General features: G+C 34.8%; 1 protein-coding gene across 1 annotated transcript; it reads right to left on the bottom strand.

The window, feature by feature from the left end:
* Positions 1 to 821: 821 nt before the first annotated feature.
* Positions 822 to 1,439, bottom strand: LOC131002956 (amino acid transporter AVT3A-like). The gene has a single exon (XM_057929445.1). The coding sequence runs from the start codon at positions 1,437 to 1,439 to the stop codon at positions 822 to 824; it is 618 nt and encodes a 205-aa protein (XP_057785428.1).
* Positions 1,440 to 17,255: the final 15,816 nt, after the last annotated feature.

The following is a 17,255-nucleotide window of genomic DNA, read 5'->3' as shown; positions in this document are numbered from 1 at the left end:
ACATGGAAAGGGGAAACTGGGAAGGCGGATTGAGAAGATAGAGAGAGAAGGTGACGTGGGAGGAGGAGGGGGAAAGAAAGATAGAAAGGGCGACGTGGGGGGTGACGTGGGAGGGGGAAGGGGTGTGATTTGGCATTTCTAATGCCACGTTGGCATTCTGACTGCCAACTCATATTTAATTGGGCCGGAAATTTTTTCCAGACGGACATTGCAATAAATTGAAAGCTCGTTGAAATTTTTGCTACAATTAAAAAGATTGTCAAAAAACTAAATTTTGGAAAAAGGTCAGGTATTTTGATGCAATTAACCAATTTTAGTATTGTATTACTTGGATAAATGCGGTCCAGAAGGAGTATTGGAACTATGGGTATTTTCTATAAGTTTGAGAGGGAGATATATTTCTTTGGGAAAAGGTACAAATTCACCCCTATAGTAGAGGCCCCTATAGCGTATTGCTCTCCATAGTCAACACTTGATCAAATAGGCCCCCGAAGTTCCAAAATTCAAGTAATTAAACCCACCTTACAAACAACCATTAACTTTCGTTATTTTTTAAATTTTTTTAAACCCAAATCTCCTATGCTGGACACTAATCTCCTTCTTCTTCGACCACAATTCCTCTTTCCCTTTCTCTCTCTACTTCTCCACCGAGACCGCAAAGCAGCCATTAAACGCCGCCGCAGTCTCCCAATTCCTAATAAAAGTGAGGACCACTTCTCCCCTGCCACCGCCGCACAGATCGCGTCCCTATCCGGCTCGAGAAGCCAACAAACCACCGACGTGGTCCTCTCATTCCTCAAGAAAACCGGTTTCTCCAACGCTCAATTGAGAGAAGATCCTGAAAACGACACTGCGGATAGTCTCGGCGAGGGGATCGAATTCAATGCCAATTCGAAGGGGAAGCATCTCCAAATGTATAAGCTCTTAGCTGAAATCCTCCAAATCATAGGGGTTGCGGCGAGCGCCGGGGAGGAGGTGAACAAATTGGCGAGGGTGTCACCGATGAATATTAGGTAACAGATGTAGAATCCGGCTTGGGAGAGGACGATCATCAGATCGACGGTGGATCTGCCGATGCATCCGCACATGATGAACCCTAAATCGCCGAAGGATGCAATTTTGGTGGAGGAGGAGCAGCGGGTGGATTCCTCGATCCTCCTGCGGGTGTGGATGAGAAACATCATGTCGTGGTAGGTGAGGATGGAGACGACGAAGACCATGATGAGGTTGGTGAGCCAGCTGATGTGCATGAATGTGTACGCGAGTCTGAGCGTGCCGGCGCCGACGATGGCGATGAAGACATTGGCGAATGTTTTCGGTTGAGATGAGAGGACGACGGGCTTGCCGCCGCTGCCGTGGCCAAACAAGAGCGGGGTCTCTACTCGCGGCAGTGAGTGCGAGGATGAACTGCCGTTGTCGTTCAACTTTTTGATCCCCATTTCAATGTGAGTGGATTTTTCCTTCTTCTCGAAATGGTCGATTAGGGTTACCTAATTGCACATAAAAAGAGAAAGCTGAAAATGATTTGGAGAAACCGGCTGGTTGAGTGAGGTGAGATGGGATGACTGTGTGGAGTTGGGATTCAAAACCTAGCGACCAGCCGGGAAAGCTTCAGCGAAGGGGGGCAGAATCGCCGGTAGAACGCTCCCATTTTTGAAATATTATTTTTTTAAATAGTAACAAAAGTTAACGACCGTTTGTGAGGAGGGGTTTAATTGCTTGAATTTTGGAACTTCGGGGACCTATTTGATCCAATGTTGACTATGGAGAGCAATACACTATAAGGGCCTCTACTATAGGGATGGATCTGTACCTTTTCGCTATTTCTTTAGATTATTGATTAAGGGGAAAATACATATATATAAATATTAATAAATTCTATTATTAAGAATATTTAATGAAGAAGATAAAACTAAGGTATTAATTCATAAATTGAATAAATAAATAAATAATTCGAGTTAAAATAACTCTAACGATCTCCCCATTTTTATCTTTCTTCATCAAAACCCAAACTCCCTTGTAGTAAAAAATCCCCTTAGGATAATCTCCCCCTCAAATAGAGATATCAATTAAGAATGAAAGAAATAAATCTTGTGGAGCTGCCAAAGAAGAAGAGGAGAAGAAGGACGTCTATAAAATTTCAAATGATGAAGTTGATGGAGGTTGCTGGAGGATGAAGTTTAAACATGATGGTTGTTGTGTTTAAATTTTGAACTCCATTTTAAATGATTTTTGTTGGTTAAAATGCTCAAACATTTCATGGAGCATTTCTGTTTTGTGATGATTTGCGATGAACATATAATTTTTGTTTTTCTCATATATATCATTTTGGCTTGCGATATTTTACTATCTTGGTATTATATTTGCCTATATGCAGTCTAGAGGGAGCATTTGATTTTTTTTTTTTTGGACAAAGGGATACATATTTTCTTCGTTTGATATTTGATTAAGGGGAATGTTTCTTTCTTTCTAGATGGATATCTCTATTCGAGGGGGAGATGATCCTTAAGGGGAATTTCTCATTAAGGGGGAGTCTAGTATTGATATTGATATTGAGTTATATATATTAATTCTCTTCGGCAATTTTAGTTTTGATGAAGAAAGATAAAAATGGGCAGATTGTTAGAGTTATTTTAATTATAATAATTATTTATTTACTTCTAAATAAATTTCTTGGTTTTATCTTCTTCATTAATTATTTTAAGAGAATTAATATGACCGTATATTTACGTATACTCAAATATCGTATAGTATGGAGGAAATAGAATTAAATCTACATTGATTTAATTGGGACATTTTGTATACTATAAAATATGAAGAAGAAGATTAAATTGATGACTTAGTCATGGAAGAATCGGCTACCAAAGAGTAGAAAAGAATAAAAAAGACTTAGTCTTCCTTAGTGTTGGGAACTTAAAGGAATATCATAATCCTTGTTTTGATGATACCAAAATCCATAGGCTTTGTTTGTAATAGATTAGAACTGTTCGAACTCAAATGTTAGAGTTCTTTTCTAGTTTAGTTCCGGTTCTGAAGACTGAAGACTGAAGTTGCCGACTGAAGCAACAGTCGAAGAATCAGTCTTGAACTGATTACTTAATCGTGCCATGTGGAATCAGCGGACTGATACTAAAGTCAAGTATCAGTTAAACATTCTTCCTCAGACTGAACCTCCAACGTACAAAGGAAGCCACGTACTCCAAAAGTACAACCGCATTAAATGCAGAGATCTCAGGATCATCCTTTCTCTGCGGAGGTCATTCCTATTTGGTGTTTACTTTATCAGAGCGTCGCATCTCCTGCTCTTCAACATAGCCGTTCTCACCAAACAAGGAACCTCGAAGATTGAAGCCTCAGCCCAAATTCAAAATACTCTCCAACTGAAGAAATCTTGAAGACCTTCTTCGCCAACAGATCTATTCAAGACTTCGCCTATAAATAGCGCTCAAGGATCACTTCAATCTTCACCGATTCAACAACATCAGCTGAAACTCTGCCAAAATTGTTTCTCAGCCAAAAGCTTAACCTCTCCAAAGCTTGAATCGAATAAGAGAATTCCAAAGCCAAAAATCAGTCACTGTTGATTACTTATATTCTCTTAGACCTTAGGCAAACCTTTGTTTACCCAAAAGCCTAGGTCAAACTAGCTCCAAAGAACTTGTTCTTTGAAGTTTAGTTGGCAAGATTTCAAACCTCCCTTCGACCGACAGAATCGAGTGTTTGAGTTGCAAAGGAGTTCAGGAAGGTACTCTGACTCCGTGAGATCCTAGTGCCAGTTCGTGCTAGGAGTGAGAAATCCAACAAGGTGTGTTGGTACTGAAGATTGGATCTTCAGTTGATTCGGTTGTGTGCACCCGCAAGCACACAGATTTGGTTTGCTGTGCACCCGTAAGAACTAGCATTGGTTTGCAGTGCACCCGTAAGCACTTACAGAGTGAAGTTGTTGGTTTGATTAACCGACCGTGGATGTAAGAAGTGTTTTTCGAACCACGTAAAAATCTCTGTGTTATTTACAGCTTTCAGCTTTACTTTCATACTTGTGTTCTTACATTTGATAAACTGAAAACTCACTAAGTGCAAAGAGAAACCTAAGACTAACAATGTGCTCAACAAAGGCTATTGCGAAACAAAAGTATTTCTGCTGCGCATGTTATCAGTCTGGCTGATCTATCATCTGATAGTCAGGAAGATTTATAACATCTCTGTTTTATCAAACTCGACTGAAGCCTTACGTGGATTAGTTAAGGACTCTGGACTTTACTGATAACTCCTTACTGAAGAGTCTTTCAGTATCAGTCATCAACCCTGTTTTGGTCAAAACTCTTTTCAGTAAACATGTGTCTGAGTTTGTGTGTAAACTTTCGTTTTCATTTAGATTGAAATAAAAAAATAGCTATAGGTGTATTCCCCCTCCCCCATACACCTATTCGAGACCCGCCTGCTCAAGACAATGCTCAACGAATCAGAACCATTCTGACTGAAGAACCTCCACCATCACCAGAAGAGATCAAGAAGTATCGAAGATGGTTTGAACTCCACTCAAAGGAGAACATCATTAGAGAACCATCAGACGGTGTAAAGACTCGAAGATCAATGTGCAACCTCATCTTTGATATCAACCAGAATTGCATCAACGAAGATAAGAATTTCAGTTGTTTCTTATCATCTACAGAGCCCAAGGATGTCGAAGAAGCTCTGAAGTGCACTCAATGGGTCATCGCAATGCAAGAAGAACTTAATGAATTCAACCGGAATTCAGTTTGGGAGCTTGTGGATCGACCAGACGATGCTAAGGTGATTGGTTTGACATGGATTTTCAAAAACAAGAAAGACGAAGAAGGAAATGTTGTGAGAAACAAAGCAAGGCTAGTAGCAAAAGGTTACAATCAAGAAGAAGGAATCGACTACGATGAAACTTTTGCTCTAGTTGCCAGATTGGAAACAGTCAGGCTCTTCTTAGCCTTCGCAGCTCACAAAGGATTCAAGGTACACCAAATAGACGTGAAATGTGCATTTCTCAATGGAGTGCTCGCAGTTGAAGTCTATGTGGAACAACCTCCAGGCTTTGAGGTTGCAGGACCAGAAAAGGTGTACAAGCTGAAGAAAGCGCTCTATGGATTGAAACAAGCACCTAGAGCATGGTATGATACTCTTTCTGAGTATCTTGTTGAACAAGGTTTCAAGAAAGGATCAGTGGACAGAACGTTGTTCACTCTTAAAGAAGAAGAAGATCTCCTACTTGTTCAGATTTATGTCGATGACATAATCTTCGGATTCAAATCCGAACGCATGTGCAAGAAGTTTGTAGATATCATGACTAACAAGTTTCAGATGTCCATGATGGGAGAAATGAATTTCTTTCTCGGATTACAAGTCAAGTAGACCAGCGAAGGAATACTGATCAATCAGTCAAAGTTTGCCAAAGAACTGATCTCCAAGTTCAGTATTCAGCACATGAAATCAGTCAAGATCCCAATGAACACAAACTGGAAAGTTGATCCAGGATCAGAAGGAAAATCTGTATCTTCAACTAAATACAGAGAAATCATTGGATCATTGCTGTATTTGACTGAGAGCAGACCAGACATCGCGTATGCAGTTGGGGTTTGTGCAAGATATCAATCGAATCCAAAAGAAGCTCATATGGATGCTGCAAAATGAATTTTGCGATATCTCAAAGGCACACCCAACTTAGGCTTGTGGTACCCAACAAACGATGACTTCAAGCTCACCGGATATTCACACTCAGATTTTGCAGGATGCAAAATTGATCGCAAATCAACCTCCGGAACCTGTCAATTCCTAGGCAACAAGCTCATCTCATGGTTTTCAAATAAGCAGACTTCAGTTGCCACCTCCACAATTGAAGCTGAATATGTTGCTGCGAGAAGCTGATGTTCACAACTCCTATGGTTAGTCCAACAACTGAAGGACTATGGGATCGAAGAAAAGGATGTCCCAATCTATTGCGACAGCTCCAGTGCTATTGCAATCTCGCATAATCCAGTTCATCACACCAGAGTCAAGCATATTGCTATTCGACATCACTTCATTCGTGATCACGTCGAAAAGAAGGATATCTCTGTTGAATGGATTCCGACCGTAGTTCAGAGAGCAGACTTGCTGACTAAAGCTCTTTCTGAAGAAAGGTTCAACGATTTGTGTGGAAGGATCAGCCTTATCAACCCAGAATAGTGATGCTGCGTTTGAAGATCTCCTCGAATAGTCATGATGACTGATGGTCAACCAACTGATGCTCTACGACCGTTGACGTGGAAAGCAATGAAGACAAGTCTTCCTCTGAAGAAAACTCATCCTGATAAGTCAACCAGGATCAGTGGTATCGACTGACTACGATGATCAGTCGATCAGTAAGTATTTTCAACTTACTATTTAAAAATTAGTTATTTCAGTTATGAGTATTCATGTTAGATTTCAAAAGTTTTCTCTAACTGATCAGTTTGTTTCAAAATCTTTAACTGATTGTTGGAAAATGGAATATCCAAGAAGGACAAATACTTTTAAAAGGGAAAATCTCATTTGATTTAACTTGTCCTGATCTTTTCTCAAAATCTTTCCAACCTTTTGCCTCTGAAAATGGAAATCTTGAGAATCTCATTGATTTGACAAAATGCAATGATCTTTCTCACCTTTTGTAGCTTCTATCCTCTGCAGTGACGGCGGACGTGAAATATTCCTTCAAAAACATTTTTAGGCACAATTTTCGAAAAACTTTTTCATCTCCTTACTTGGTTAAATTGTTTATTTATACCTTGATGTCTTCACTAGTTTTCTGCATCAACTAACAACTCTCCACAACCTTCACTGTGAGAAAAATCTCAATTCTTTCAAAGATTGCAGCGAATTTTTTTTCCGACAAAAGGAGAAATCAATGACTGCAAAGTCAAGAAGTGGGAGAATGACACTCACATACTTGGTCTTCACTGGACCCTTCCACTGGATCTCAACGCCTCTCCAACGTCAAGCTTGCGTCTACCCTCACTTGTATTCAGCGAAGTGAGTGTCTTCCATCCTCATGCCTGGCGCCAAGAAGCTTCAAATCTTCCGGAGGATATCTACTTTATTTCAAATATCTTGTACACCTCAGTGGCATGCAACAACAATGAGCAGGACCTCGTTGTGAGCCGGCGCAACATAGACAGTGTCTGTCCTCACGACTGTCACTGGTTCGATTTTCCTTTCCTACATACTTCTCAACCTACTCTCCTCTATCTCCTTTGGTTTGCATGATGGCCGTTCTTTCTTTCTATCTCTCAGAGCCATGCAAACCAACCCCTGCCCCTTTCTTCGTCTCCCCCATTCACTTTCATCACTCTCTTATTTCACTTTCTTTTTCTAAACCTTCATATTCTCCACCTCCATCACACCCTCGACATCTTTCTCTGGACCCTCCTGCGAGCTACCTTCGCATGGTCTTAGCTTCATCCTTCAGTCAATTCTACCTTTTTGATGTTGCCAAAAAGGGGGAAAGTCAAAAGACTGAAGCTGATTAAGCAAAATGATCATCAAGATGATCATGAGGAAGATTAACCAGGCAGACCTCAACTCAACGGAAAATAAGTGTGAGTGGAACAAGCTTAGGAACATGAAGACTGAAGATGAAGATCAAGAAGTTCAAGGCGCAGCCAAGCAGACTGCTGGAGTCCATGGGTTTCCCCATGTGTTTTGTTTTGTTATTTTGCAACTCCCTTGTAAGTCTTGCTCTGTACCTCGACTGATGTCTCATCAGTCTTTTAAATGAAAAAGAACTTCTTTTGATCTCAACCTGAAGACAATGACTCTTTGTCCAGGCTCTGATTAATGTTTTTCTGTCTTCATCTCGTTCTATGTTTGAACTGTTATGTTCTTTCTCTAAGTACAAGTTTTTAGGTTCTATTGTTAAGGGGAAATAGTATTCACCCTGTTTTAGAACTTGTACTCTGAGTTCAGTCTTGTTTTTGCCTAGAACTGTTGTGTGGTTTCGGCATCATCAAAAAGGGGAAAATTGTTGGGAACTTAATGGAATATCCTAATCCTTGTTTTGATGATATCAAAATCCATAGGCTTTGTTTGTAATAGATGAGAACTGTTCAAACTCAAATGTTAGAGTTCTTTTCTAGTTTAGTTTCGGTTCTGAAGACTGAATACTGAAGAATGAAGGACTGAAGACTGAAGACTGAAGTTGCCGACTGAAGCAACAGTCGAAGAATTAGTCTTGAACTGATTACTTAATGCGTGCCACGTGGAATCAGCGGATTGATACTAAAGTCAAGTATCAGTTAAACATTCTTCCTCAGACTGAACCTCCAACGTTCAAAGGAAGCCACGTACTCCAAAAGTACAGCTGCATTAAATGCAGAGATCTCAGGATCATACTTTCTCTGTAGAGATCATTCCTATTTGGTGTCTACTTTATCAGAGACGTCGCATCTCCTACTCTTCAACATAGCCGTTCTCACCAAACAAGGAACCTCGAAGATTGAAGCCTCAGCCCAAATTCAAAATACTCTCCAACGGAAGAAATCTTGAAGACCTTCTCCGCCAACGGATCTATTCAAGACTTCGCCTATAAATAGCGCTCGAGGATCACTTCAATCTTCACCGATTCAACAACATAAGCTGAAACTCTGCCAAAATTATTTCTTAGCCAAAAGCTTAACCTCTCCAAAGCTTGAATCGAAGAATAGAATTCCAAAGCCAAAAATCAGTCACTGCTGATTACTTATATTCTCTTAGACCTTAGGCAAACATCCGTTTACCCAGAAGCCTAGGTCAAACTAGCTCCAAAGAACTTGTTCTTTGAAGTTTAGTTGGCAAGATTTCAAACCTCCCTTCGACCGACAGAATCGAGTGTTTGAGTTGCAAAGGAGTTCAGGAAGGTACTCTGACTCCGTGAGATCCTAGTTCCAGTTCGTGCTAGGAGTGAGAAATCCAACAAGGTATGTTGGTACTGAAGATTGGATCTTCAGTTGATTCGGTTGTGTGCATCCGCGAGCACATGGATTCGATTTGCTGTGCACCCGTAAGTACTAGCATCGGTTTGCAGTACACCCGTAAGCACTTGCAGAGTGAAGTTGTTGGTTTGATCAACCGACCGTGGATGTAGGAAGTGTTTTCCGAACCACGTAAAAATCTCTGTGTTATATACCGCTTTCAGCTTTACTTTCATACTTGTGTTCTTACCTTTGATAAACTGAAAACTGACTAAGTGCAAAGAGAAACCTAAGACTAATAACGTGCTCAACAAAGGCTATTGCGAAACAAAAGTATTTCCGCTGCGTATGTTATCAGTCTGACTGATCTATCCTCTGATAGTCAAGAAGATTTATAACATCTCTGTTTTATCAAACTCGACTGAAGCCTTACGTGGATCAGTTAAGGACTCTGGACTTAACTGATAACTCCTTACTGAAGAGTCTTTCAGTATCAGTCGTCAACCCTGTTTTGGTCAAAACTCTTTTCAATAAACATGTGTCTGAGTTTGTGTGTAAAGTTTCGTTTTGATTTAGATTGAAATTGAAAAATAGCCATAGGTGTATTCCCGCCTCCCCATACACCTATTCGAGACCCTCCGGACCTAACCCTTAGGTTTAGGGATGTTGGTTAAATCATTTAACCAACACCTAAACTTTGGCTCCAAGTTTGACCTAGTAGCCACGTCCATATCCCATTTTCTCAGCCACGATTTTTTTACCCATCAAGCATATATTGGATCTATAAATAGGGGCAAAGCTCATTGCATTCGGTACCAATTCAAACACGAAGAAACACAAGTGTAGGAGCTCGAAGTTAATGTTCAAACATCTAACACGACATCTAGTTCAAAACACACCTTGAGTGGAAGACTCGTGTGTCCAAGAATCCTTGAGTTGGAGACTCGTTTGTTTGGGCTAGTCGGTAGGTTTGTATGTTTGACAATTATAGATTAGCTTCATTAAAGTCTAGTTGTTGCTAGTATAGTTGATAGGATTAGAAGAGAGATTTCTTTTTTTTTTTCAACTCCACTAAATTAGAGAGATTCTATTGAGTAGTTTAAGTATCTTCATTGTAAAAGAGATTTTTACAGTGAACATACACTGTAATTAATTAACATTGCAATATAAAAACTATTCATTGTGCGTACTTATTTTATGTTATTTTTCTATTTTTCATACGGAATGTTGGATTGATTGTTCCATCATTCTATTTAATATTTCTATGTTTGCAAAAGCAATAGATTTTCACTAATTTTCTTATCCAACATTAGTTTGATGTTGAAATTCAATCTCTAATAACTACATAATTGTATCTCTACATTATCATTGCTCCACGGACATACATCAATGATAAAATTTAAAACTTGGACGAACAACCTAGATCCGGGCTTCAAATTTTCTTAACCATCTTTTTCTATTAACTGTAAAATAAAACTCCTTATATACAGCTTTGCACCACCCTAACTTCGTCGGCTAAATACTCTAATGTTCGGTGTTTGACTGACAATATATATGAAAGTATCATTGAAAATCTCCCTTCATTAACTATGATTTTGTTATGGCAGAAGATATACTAATATGTAGTTTCATATACGTTACAATTATAAAAAAGTTCGGACATTTTAGAGTATAAATCGTATTTATTTTTTTATGTTTTAAATCAAACTGGAAACTCATTATTCTAGTTCACATTATTCTTTAAACCCCATTTCATCTCATTCTTTTTCGTGTACAATTGTAGCAAATAAAACAACGCAAAAACTTGTGTGCGGGTGGCCGCATACCATGTGGTCACCCGCTTATTTAATGTATGTATATATATATATGTTTTGAAAGGAAATGAACAAAATCATGTGGTGGTGCAGTGGTTATACAACCACTTTCTATTCCTGAGGTCAAGAGTTTGACCTCCATTATATCAATTTTCTACCTTTTTTCTTGTTCTTTTTCTTTTTTACATTTTTTTTTGGTTTTATTTCTTTCTGTTTTTACGTTTTTTTCCCTTTTCCTCTTTTCTTTATTTTATTTATTTTAATATATATATATATATATATTTCTTTACAATATTTTCTTTTGTATTTTTTAATATATTTTGGTTTTTTTATCCTTTTGGTATTTTCTTTATTTTTCATTTGTTTTTTTATTTGTTGTTTTTCTTTTGTATTTTTTATATATTTTTGTGAAAAATGTAATATTTTAAAATATTACATTTCTTCCTATTACATTTCTTCAAAAACGTTACATTTCTTCATGTCAATAATTATTTTTTATTATAAGAATAATTATTTTGAATAATGTATAAATAAATACTAGAATAAAGAAAAAAATAATCAAATAATTATTCAAGTAATCATTGTTATAAGGAAAAGTAAGTATTGATATGATGTAATGTAATTTTTCTAAATTATTACATTTGTTCATGATAATTGTTACTTTTATTTATGAAAATATTTGCTTTTAGTTATTTGTTCGAATAAATATTTTTGTAAGTAAGTAGTTATTGATGCGAAGAAAAGTATTATTTTCACTCGTTAATACTTTTATTCTTAACTATTTGGCCAAGTAATTATTGTCGTAACAAAAAATAATTATGGTTACAAGTAATCATTGTAATCATTACTTTTGTTTCTAAATTATTTTCTAAAAATACATTTGTTCATGATAATTCTTACTTTTATTCAAGTAATCATTGTCGTAAGAAAAAGCAACTATTGATATGATGTAACGTAATATTTCTAAATTATTACATTTGTTCACGATAATTGTTACTTTTATTTATGAGAATTTGTACTTTTACGTATTTGTTCAAATAAGTATTTTTGTAAGTAAAAGTAGTTATTGATGTAAAGAAAAGTAATGTTATTTTCCTTAATTAAATTTCAAATTTATTAGTATTTTGCACTTTTTAATAATATTTGTATCATGATTTAGTATTCAGGGTCTAGTGTTCAGGATTTTAAGGTTTAGTGTTCATGGTTTAGGATTTAGTTTTTAGGGTTTAGACTTTAGAAAATATAATACATTATATTGAATGATATGAAATACTTATATTGACATAAGTATACATTTGTGCAAAGAAATGTATATATCAGACTAAATAAAAGTAGATATTCCCATTAGGGTTTAGTATTCTATGGTTAGGGTTTAGTATTCAAGGTTTAGGGTTCAGTATTCACTATTTAGGGTTTATTATTCAGTGTTTAGGGTTTACAAAATATTGAATGATAGGAAACATATACTTATATTGACATAAGTATACATTTATGCAAATAAATATATATCTTAAGCTAAATAAAAGTATAAAAGTAATGTTATTTTTACTCGTTAGAACATGTAATTTTGTATATTTGGTCAAGTAATTATTAATGTAATTAAAAGTAATTATTATTATGAAGAAATGTAATGTTTCGAAACATTACATTTCTACATAATAATGTTTATTTTTATCCTCATACTATTAAAAGTAAATATTCCTATTATGATTCATGATTTAGTGCTCAGGGTTTAGTGTTCAGGTTTTTAGGGTTTAGTGTTCATGGGTTAGAGTTTAGTTTTCAGGGTTTAAAGTTTAGAAAATATAATACTCCTTCCGTCCCGGTCAAAGTGGTGCACCAATTTTGGGCACGGGATTTAAGGAGAATAAGATTGTAGTGTAAAGGTGTGTAAATGTATATGGGGCAACATTGTTTGTAGTGTAAAATTATAACCAAAAAAGAAAATGTACCACTTTCGGTGGGACAGCCCAAAAAGGAATACGCACCACTTTCGATGGGACGGAGGGAATACTTTATATTGAATGAAAGGTATAAATATTATAATACTTTTGAATGAATTAACTGCTTATATTAACATATGTATACATTTATGCGAACAAATGTATATCATATGGTGATTAAAAGTAAATATTCCTATTAGGGTTCATGATTGAGTGTTTAGTGTTCAGGGTTTAGGTTTAATTTTCAATGTTTAGGATTTAGAAAATATAATACTTTATATTGAATGAGGTAAATATTTCTATTAATATAAATAATACATTTGTGCAAACATGTATAGTTTATACTTATTAAAAGTAAATATTGTCGTAACAAAAAGTAATTATTATTACATGAAATGTAATATTTCTAAATTATTACATTTGTTCACGATAATTGTTACTTTATTTCATAGAATTTGTACTTTTAGTTATTTGATCAAATAATATTATTGTAAGAAAAAGTAATTATTGATATGTATAAAAGTAATGTTATTTTTACTCGTTAGAACTTGTAATTTTGTAAATTTGGTCAAGTAATCATTGTCGTAAGGAAAAATAATTATTGTTATGATAAAATGTACTAATATTTATAAATTATTAAATTTATTTACGATAATTGTTATTTTCATTCATAGGAACAAATGTATATCTTTTCTTTATTAAAAGTAAATATTCCTATAAGAGTTTAGGGTTTAATTTTCAGGGTTTAGAAAATATAATACTTTACATTGACGAAAAAATTAAACAGAATAATAGAAGAAAATAAAAGAGCTAACAAAAAGAAAAAAAATGAAAAGGACAAAAAAAGTTGAATGAAAAGCAAAAAGAAACAAAAAAAAAACGAAAAAATAGAAACAAAGGAACAAAAAAGTTGCAAAAAATAGAAACAAAGACAAAAAGTTGAAACAAGAAAAAAAGGAAAAAAAAAAAGAACAAAAAAAGAAGAAAATGGAAAAATCGAAAAAAAAAGAACAAAAAAAGGAAAAAATATACAAGAAAATAAAAGAGCTAACAAAAAGAAAAAAAAAATGAAAAGGACAAAAAAAGTTGAAAGAAAAGCAAAAAGAAACAAAAAAAACGAAAAAATAGAAACAAAGGAACAAAAAAGTTGCAAAAAATAGAAACAAAGACAAAAAAGTTGAAACAAGAAAAAAAGGAAAAAAAAAAGAACAAAAAAAAAGAAGAAAATGAAAAAATCGGAAAAAAAAAACAAAAAAAAGGAAAAAATAGAAAGAAATAAACACTTAGCCTTTGAAAGCATGGGATTGCACTTTAACCACTACAGCAAACAATACTTTTGGAATTAATTAAGAAAACTTTTAATATATAGAGATGTGTCCGGGTGGACCGCATACTATGCGGCCACCCGCACACAAGACCAACTCATAAAAAAAGTAATACCCCCAAGCCCGTATCCTTTAGAGGTAAAGAAGTTTCTGCTCTCCTGTATTAACCAATCTTAAACTATCTAATATCTTGATAGGGCTTTGCGGTTAATATCATACAGGAGTTGTACTCTATTTCTTATGAATTCATATCTATATAGGGTGATCATCAGTGATCAACTCAGCTATACCTGGCCCAAGAATATGCACTTTGCGCAGTGCCTATGCACAGAATGCAAGTGAACTTTAAGTATTTATAGTTTAGTTCATGCTCACTTTTAAAGGAGAGGTGCCTCTAACGTCTTGAGGTTTCTACTATTGCAGGTATATATTATAGATAGAGGGGATAAAACTACGCTTAAGCTATCGCTTTCACTACTCTTACTCTATTCTTATAGTTGATTTTACGACTCTTAGAATACGATATGTATATACAAATACTACTCTTAAACTATCGAATATCTTCATAGGGCTTTCTATAGACTTACAGTTGCTGATAAAGAGCTAGAAGAGCGGCAGCTAGGTGAAAGAAGAGAAAGAATAGATGCTTGTTCCTTCTTGCTTTATTAAAGACAGATGTAACTCTAAGTCTCCCTCCGGCTAGTGAGTGATGCACCAAAGTGTATCACGAGCGTAACTAGAGGAGTAAAGCCAAAAGCTAGTTAGAAAACTCCTAAAATACTCTAGCTAACTTCTGATTAAATATAGGAAATATAGACTTTTCAGTCTTAGTTTTCAGAGTCTTAGAATAGCGTAGTTCCCCTTTTCAGAAAGAAAATAGAGTACAGGGTACAGATTTCAAATAAATCCTATTCTTTACTTTTAAATAGAATAAGAAATTCCATTATGAATAATCGTTCTGTTCTCCTCCGTTCTCTTTCTACTATCAATAAAAGTGATGTTAAATCACTCACTGACCAAATTGCTAATCTTAAAATTTCAGATATTCCAGCTTCTTCCTCTGATTCTGTTAATATATTAGATATTCCATCTTCTTCCTCTGATTCTTCTGATTCTGATGATTCTGATTCTGATTCTAATCAAGAAAAATTAAAATTCAAAAAATCTATTAAGTTTTTTCTTAATGATAATGAAGCTCTCAGGAGCTCATTGATTAAATTTATTAAGCCACATGGTAAAATCAATGATAAGGCTAAGGCTGTGCTATTAGACTTCTGGTTTCAATTTTTTATGAAAATACTACAGGATGGAAATGTATTTATTAATAATAATGAAGCTCCTTCTTCAGATAATTTACTTCAGGAAAATGGTATTACTATGAATAAAGATGTACGGAAATCTATATTTATTAATACATATAAAGATAAAGTTTTCAAATTACTAGAAAATAATAAGTCAAGAGAATCTCAAAAATTATTAGAGCTTCAGTTAGCTATTGAATCTCAGACTATGGAATTTACTGAAGAAAGTATGTTTAGTAGTTGCCCAACTCTGATTAAGGATATGAATCCTGGAAATGAGATGAGTGCAAAGGAATATCTTAAGTGTAAATATAAATTGGATCAATTTAAACGACTAAATGTAGTCACAGAGGAAGAAGATGGAATATTATATAATATATTAACAGAAGAGGAAAAGAGACTTTTAGAAGTATTTGGTCCTCATACAATTGAAGCTTTATTAATTCATATTATGTGTACTCTATTTAGCACTGAAAATTATGTGAAAGTTGCTACTTTAGTAGAACGAATAGAAAATGCTGTTCGAGAAAATGTGAAAATATTATCTAATATTAAGGGCGATACTAACGTTATTAAAACAAGCTGATGCATAGAAAATGCAAAATGCTTCTGTAACTCCATGTGCTTACTTTCTAAGAAACATTATTTAATTAAGAGTTATTGATCAGTTAAGAAAAAAAAAAAAAAAGCTGAAGATGATTGTGAACATACAATTAAATTAAGGCATGCGCCTAATTTAATGCGCCTTCTCTTTAATTTCTTTATGTGCTAATGCTGATAATAATTGCTCCTGTACAACAAAATGCTTCCCACCACTCCTTTAGTGGTGGGCTGGGAATGCTTTTCTCATATCTTTTAGACGAAAAATCATTAAAAGCCTAACCACTACAATAAGTACTAGTTAACCACGAATTATTGAAATCATGAGACATAATTAGTGATACTTTTATGTAGATTCGATCAACGAGATACAATTGCTTTTTACTATCATCCAAATTGTGAGTTTCACTGATAGCTAAGAATTCGCCACATTGAAGCATTTACGAGGAGAGAGAGAGAATGTGTACAGAATGAGAGAGACCGACTAGACATAATAGATTTGGTGTGGGTAATTTTTTAATTTTAATCTTAGAGGGAGTTTAGTTATTTAATACAAAAATTGGGCAACTTTTTTAAGTTTTTAGAGTGGATAAATTTTCAATTTACTATAAAAAATAGACTAGTTTGATATATTGACTCTTATAAGAATACCTATCTATTTATAATTTATATAGTATTTTTGTACTAGATATATAAAGTTTATATATAATAATAATCAATAAAGGTTTTGTGCCCCAATGGAAGATGTCAATTTATGAATTTAGAAAATTTAGTTCGATTTCTAGTTGACGTGACTCTATTTTTATTTTTTTTGGAAAAATATACAATATCTTTCGTAAAATTAAATAATACTTTAAGAAATTTATAATCAATAAGGACTTTTTGATTTAATGGATAAGTTGTTAGTGTATGAATGTCACACCCCAATTCTTGAAGGAATAAACTATAATCGAGGTGCGACTAAAATCATAGAAATAAACAAGGGAAGAACCTTGTGAAATTCAGATAATAGAATAAAAAGGTCGGGCAACGCCCTTTGAATGAAGAAAGATAGAAATCAAGTGATACTAATCAATCAACAACATTCTAAACTTCAGGATCACAAGTTTGGTTTCATGCTTCTGATAACCAACGTTAAATATCATAGAGCTAGAAGTTGAGAGTCTACACTCGATAAGAAACATAATTCAGAATTTAACATAAAGGTCGTAAGTTAGAGAAACATAAGACAAATGAGAGCTAGTGCAACAGCGGAAGACAAAATACGGAGTTGAACCCTAGCCTCAGCTCTGCCCCGTCAGCACCGACCAATCAACCTGAAAACATTTGAAAGTAATTT

Source organism: Salvia miltiorrhiza, unplaced genomic scaffold (genome assembly GCF_028751815.1).
Source record: "Salvia miltiorrhiza cultivar Shanhuang (shh) unplaced genomic scaffold, IMPLAD_Smil_shh fragScaff_scaffold_39, whole genome shotgun sequence".
Lineage (NCBI taxonomy): Eukaryota > Viridiplantae > Streptophyta > Magnoliopsida > Lamiales > Lamiaceae > Salvia > Salvia miltiorrhiza.
Note: the sequence above shows the minus strand (reverse complement) of the source record. Positions and strands in the feature narration are given on the sequence as shown.